The sequence below is a fragment of the Trichosurus vulpecula genome, chromosome 2 (assembly GCF_011100635.1).
Source record: "Trichosurus vulpecula isolate mTriVul1 chromosome 2, mTriVul1.pri, whole genome shotgun sequence".
NCBI lineage: Eukaryota > Metazoa > Chordata > Mammalia > Diprotodontia > Phalangeridae > Trichosurus > Trichosurus vulpecula.
The window spans coordinates 272,243,773-272,249,298 of NC_050574.1; the positions used below are offsets into that span (position 1 = coordinate 272,243,773).

At 39.4% G+C, this 5,526-nt stretch overlaps 1 protein-coding gene across 2 annotated transcripts; it reads left to right on the plus strand.

The window, feature by feature from the left end:
• The first annotated feature begins 490 nt into the window (after positions 1-490).
• MPZL2 (myelin protein zero like 2) lies at positions 491-5,526 on the plus strand. 2 transcript variants are annotated; one of them, XM_036747147.1, is made up of 5 exons: positions 506-766; positions 2,068-2,234; positions 2,534-2,744; positions 3,430-3,577; positions 4,090-5,526. In XM_036747147.1, the coding sequence occupies exons 1-5, from the start codon at positions 712-714 to the stop codon at positions 4,091-4,093; spliced, it is 585 nt and encodes a 194-aa protein (XP_036603042.1). In that variant the 5' UTR covers positions 506-711; the 3' UTR covers positions 4,094-5,526. The 2 variants fall into 2 exon arrangements, with proteins under 2 accessions (XP_036603041.1, XP_036603042.1); XM_036747146.1 differs by having other exon boundaries at positions 491-766; positions 3,430-5,526.

Consider the following 5,526-nt stretch of genomic DNA (forward strand, 5'->3'; position numbering starts at 1 on the left):
TGGTGGAGACAATCTGCTGGAAAAGTTGGGAGTGTTTGGAACCAAGGATACATATTTAGCACTAGGTGAGTTTAGGTGGCAAATAGAGCCATATGACAATTTCACTTTAAACCATGCAGTCAATATTTGGATTGGAACTCATGTCCAAGCAGGAAGCATTTTGGGTCTGAGGAACTCCTAACCTTGCCCTGGGCAGCGCATGCTATCTATGCTTTGGGAAGCGGAATAACTGCAAGGTAGTGTTCAGGAATTATTTCAACATTTGCTTCCCAGGCACACCCCAAACCTGTTTTAAATAGTGTGGTGTGGGTTAAACACAAGAAAGGCTGGGACATATTTCCCTTTACTTGACTCCACCTCTATTTCAGAGGCTATCCAGGGGCCAGATTATGCAAAAAGCTAAGAGAGGATCAGCACAGCTTGGGTCCTTTAAGCAGGCAACAGTTTTAGAGAGGGAGGGAGGAAAAGAGGGAAGTGTTTGGGAGGCCCCACCTTTCATTCCAGCAGAGTGGATGACCAGAACTAGTATGAGTCAGAGGCACCAAAGCTTAGATTCCCAGAGGTGAAGAGGATCTTAAAGAATTTTCTCTGCAGTCAGAATCCACTTTTTTGGACACACGTTTCCTCTCTTACTCTTGGCAAAACTTCTGAAGGGTCTGGACTCCCTCGGTCTGCCCTTTCTGGTATCGGGGTGAGGGCTAGGTTTCCCTGATGTATGGCAAGAACCCGACATGTGCTGTGCTTCTCTTTTGCATACAACTCACAGGTAAGGAACGCGGGCTTTTATTGTGTGTCTTCTTCCTATGTCTTCTTCCTGCTGAAGTTAGTTCGTGAGTTTAAGAAGCTCTGGAAATTTATGTCAGTGAGGCTGAACTACAGTTTTCTTTGATTTGACTCCACTGAAACCCAAATTAGTGGGTTGATTTTTGGGAACTGCTTTTGGACAAACAGGTTTAGGTGTGTTCAGGTTGCCAGTGATTCAGATACAGTGAGTGCTTTCTGATCTCAAGTTACACATTATTTTCTTCTCGAAAATAATGCTGCAGCTCCAGGCAGGATTTGGCTTAGTGTATTGCTGGTAAATATGTCTCTGGTTTTGTCTGGGACTAAATCTACAGCACTAGAAAAGTTATAGACACATGAAGAAGTGTGGTTTTGAAACTACCTGGTTTTGAACGTGAACACAGTCATTTGGGTATACATATTCCTGGGAGGTACTTGAGAAGCAGTAGGGTATAGGAGAAAGGAAGTGGATTTGAAGTCAGAGGAAATGGATTTAAATTCCACTTTCACTATTTGCTTCCTATGTGATTTTGGCCAAATTCCTTTAGCTTTCTGGGCTTTGATTTTCTTATGTGAAAAATGAGGGCTATAGATTAGATGATAGATAAGATACCTTCCTGTTCTAGATCCTGTGATGGCAAAAATAACTCTGGGCAAAATACCTAGTGGTTTAGCAGCTCAGAGCAAATATATTTTAGGATACTTTAGTGTTTACTTAATGAACTCCTATAGCGTGTTTGGACCTATATAGAATATATACGACAAGGTTCCTCTCTTGTGAGGGCAATTTCAGTGAACTGCAAAACGAATGTGATGTCCTTAACTAAATACCACAAAATTTACACCCTCTTATAGCTAGTTATGTTCTGTCTTGTTTTTATTCTCCAATATTTCTAATTTGATAAATTTTTGCTATGTGAGAAGTGAGTATGCAGCATATCAGGCTGCTTCTTAACAATGTGTGACTTCAGCTTTTTTTTTTAACTCAGTAAACTCACGGGGTACAGAAGTGTTGAATTCTGGGAATGTGACTAGCTGCAAGTTTGGGTAAACGGACAACTCGGTTTGGTTGCTTGACCTATCTGGGCTGTTACGTTGGGGGCACTTCAGAATTCCATGAAGATCTACTTACAAGGGTGGGAGGAAAGCACTTTGTAGAGCACCATATCAATGTGCATTGTCACTATTAGCAGAACATTTCAGGTGGCTTAATGTGGGTAGGCAGTTTTTTCCATAATTCATCTCTTCCTTAATCTTTCTCTTCTCCTTTGCTTATCTTTGTAGTTGTTTGGCACATAGCAGCTGTGGAAGTTTATACCTCCCGAGTAGTAGAGGCTGTTAATGGGACAGATGCTCGGCTAAAATGTACTTTCTCCAGTTTCTCTCCTGTGGGTAATGCCCTAACAGTAACCTGGAACTTCCGTCCCCGAGATGGGGGGCCTGAGGAGTTTGTAAGTAGATAATCATTTTCCAGGGAGTTCTGGGTGGGTTAATTTATGGCAAGTTCCTCTTGCTCTTTCTGAAATTGCTCTTAGAGCCAAGATGAGGGAGTGAAAATTCCTAGGAGGACAGACTGAGCAGAATAGAAGACAGGTAAATGAGAATTTAATTGCTTCTTATGGAACAGTGCATTGGCAGAAAAGATGAAGCACTTACTGGGCTCCACGGCATTCTCTTTTAACTCCTACCATCCAGCCAGGTAGGATGGGGTATACAATGAAAATATTCCTCTGCAATTCACTCTCTCTAGGTGTTTTACTTCCATGAGCAGCCCTATCCACCAACTGCTGGACATTTTAAGAATCGGGTGGCCTGGGACGGAAATGTAAACCGGAATGATGTGTCCATCATCATCTGGAAACTACAGTTTAATGATAATGGGACATTCACCTGCCAGGTGAAGAATCCACCAGATGTTGATGGAGTGATAGGGGAGATTCGACTCAGTGTTGTACAGACAGGTAGGTCACCCAGAGGAAAGTGTAATGAGGATGTAGAAAATTTTTGGAAGAGAGAGGATCCATCTTCCATGATGGCTGCCATAAAGACTGGGGGTGGGGTGGGGCATATTCTATAGAATGGGTGAGAGGTAGAATGAAAAATCCTGAGGCAAAAATGAATACTTTGGCTCAAATTGGACAGGAAATAGAAAAGGCAAAAAGATTTAGGGGAAATTATTATTAGAATGTTGAGGTTGAGAGAAATATGGGGAGAGAAAAGAACTATAAAATTCACTTTTTCACGGGGGAAAAGACCAGAAGATAGTCATGAAAAATAAAAGTGAATAGAAAACAATGAAGTCTGTGAAGAGAAGCTATTTCTTCCCTTCATACCCAGTCTTAAAATTGTCCCCTCTAAAATCAATCAGATGATAGGAAACCAAGGTAAGATGTGGGAAGAGAGAACTGAGGGAAAAGAAGGTTACATATTTATCTTATGAAGTTAGTAATATCCTGATAGTAAAACCCTGATAGTAATCTAACCAGTGCCTCTTTTCTATTGTTCCTGAAAGGTTAACCCAAGGGAATAAGAACATTTTTCATGTAGTGAGGGAGATTTATTATGTTAAAAATATAGTCCTCCATATCTTGGGGAGTTTCCATTGTCTTCTACAGAGTCTTAATACGTCCTTTTTCTTTTGTGCAGCACGTTTCTCTGAGATCTATTTCCTGGCTCTGGCCATTGGCTCTGCCTGTGCACTGATGGTCTTAATAGTAATTGTGGTGGTCCTCTTCCAGCACTCCCGGAAAAGACGGTGGACCAACAGAGGTCATGTGGCAGTTGAAATAGAATCGTAAGACTGGGTACTTGTGGGAAAACTTCTGACATCATCTCATGGTGACTCTCATAGTATTGCTGGTGCATAAAGATGTACCTTACTTTAGTCAAGGAAACTAAGTGAAAATTCATTTAAAAAAAACCACCTTATTTAAACAGAACAAAATTTTTGTTTAATTTGGAAGCTTAAATGACCAGAATTAGGGGTATTCCTCAAATTAAAACTGTAAGTGTTCATAAAATAGAAAGTAAATGACTGTTCAGTCTAACTGGAAAATAAAATGAAGTAACAAGAGTCTTGATCCAGTATAGCCATGTCTTTAAAGCTGAGAGAAGAAAGCAGTTTTGTAACATTTTCCTTCTCTCAAGAATAGAAAATACATACGAGAACAACAGCATGAAATCAAATGTAAAATGTCTCCCATTGTACTGTGTTGTATTGTTTCACTATGTACTGCATGGTTTTGGTTTATGCTAGCAGGCAGAAGCAAATACATTTTGTACTTTAGTTTTTGCTTTGTATCTCAGGTGATTGAGAGTTCCCAAGAACGAGAAGCTCTAAGACATGCTGGGATTAATGGAAAATTTCCTTCGGCTATTCCAGTACTGACCCACTCGAACCAACTCTGCTCATTCACATCTGTCCTGACACACTGCAATAGTCCCTTAGGAGCCAGTGCAGGACCCTTCTTGAGGAACACTGCCAGAATGTTCTTATTTTCCCCTTACGAAGGTTTTATTCAAATTCAAAATCCAATGCCATCAAGCAGGATGAAAATGAATTTTTCCTTCAAAACACCATAACGTTTCCTTCTGAAGATGATGAGAAGCAATTCTTGATATTAAATCTGATATGTAGGTTCTCCGTCATCTGATGTCCTCAATCAGAAGGTGAGATAAGTCTCACAGTTTCTGTGTTTTGACAGAAGTAATTTGAAGCTTCAAATTGTTGGCTTGAAGAATGATTTTCTGAGCAGTTGTTTACAGCTCAGTTTTACGTGATCTTGCGACTCTAATATGCAAACTGAACAAAGACCCATCCTGAGGTTAGAATCATTAAGCAAGTTACCACTGGGATTTGGAAGATGATCATTACATCTCTGGGAGTTTAGGGATAGAAGATTGTAAAAAGGACCCAGAAGTGGTGATGAAAATTTTATATAGTATTATATTCAGCTCTGAAAAAGTAGGAACATTGCTGGAGTGAAAGAGTATTTTTTTTTTTGAGGTTGGGATAAAAGGGAATTGGTTTTATTATGGTTGATCCAGAGTAATGATGAAAGGGATTTCTTTTACGTACTAGTATATCACTGGTTTAAAACAAACTTTGTAAGTGGGTTTTGGGAAGAAAAGTATCTTTTTAAAAAATGCCCAATTTTCTGTTTTCTCTCAACTCCAAGCCATGGCAGCTTTTAAGGTGCAGACATCACATGGAAGTTTAAGCACAAGAGTGGACTATACAATCTGACTGTTGGCATGTCTTCTTTAGTAACCAGACTGGTGAATACGTTTCTTCTAACAAACGAAATAGGTCCAGGGAGACTGCATATCCTGGGACTTCCAAATGTGCTACTTCAAACTGTAAAGACAGCTGAGCCTTGATTTTGATCCTTAACAATTTGTCTTCTTCACAAAATAGCCCTCCAAGAGTGAAGTTTAGTTCCCTGCTTTTATACTAGATATTTAGGTTTAGGTATCTATTACTTTTAAGCCACATTTCATTTTAAAAAGTAAATTATCTGGAAACACCATTATTAGATAATTTTCTTCAGACAGATGGTCTGGAGAGTGTTTTATAAACAAAATTAAGTTTTTAAAAATAATTTACCTTTAGTCCTGATTCCAGCAAAACTTGTAGCTTCCTTGTGTCTTGGCTGAAACATACCAGGAGAAAATTTTACTTGCTACTTGGATATCTATCCTAATGGGCCCTTTTGTATTGTAATTTATTTTTTATTAAGCTAT

Coding starts and splice junctions, on each gene's coding strand:
- MPZL2 (XM_036747146.1), top strand. CDS start 712: ATGTATGGCAAGAACCCGACATGTGCTGTGCTTCTCTTTTGCATACAA. Junction 767..2,067: donor CTTTTGCATACAACTCACAG/GTAAGGAACGCG, acceptor TTATCTTTGTAG/TTGTTTGGCACATAGCAGCT. Junction 2,235..2,533: donor ATGGGGGGCCTGAGGAGTTT/GTAAGTAGATAA, acceptor CACTCTCTCTAG/GTGTTTTACTTCCATGAGCA.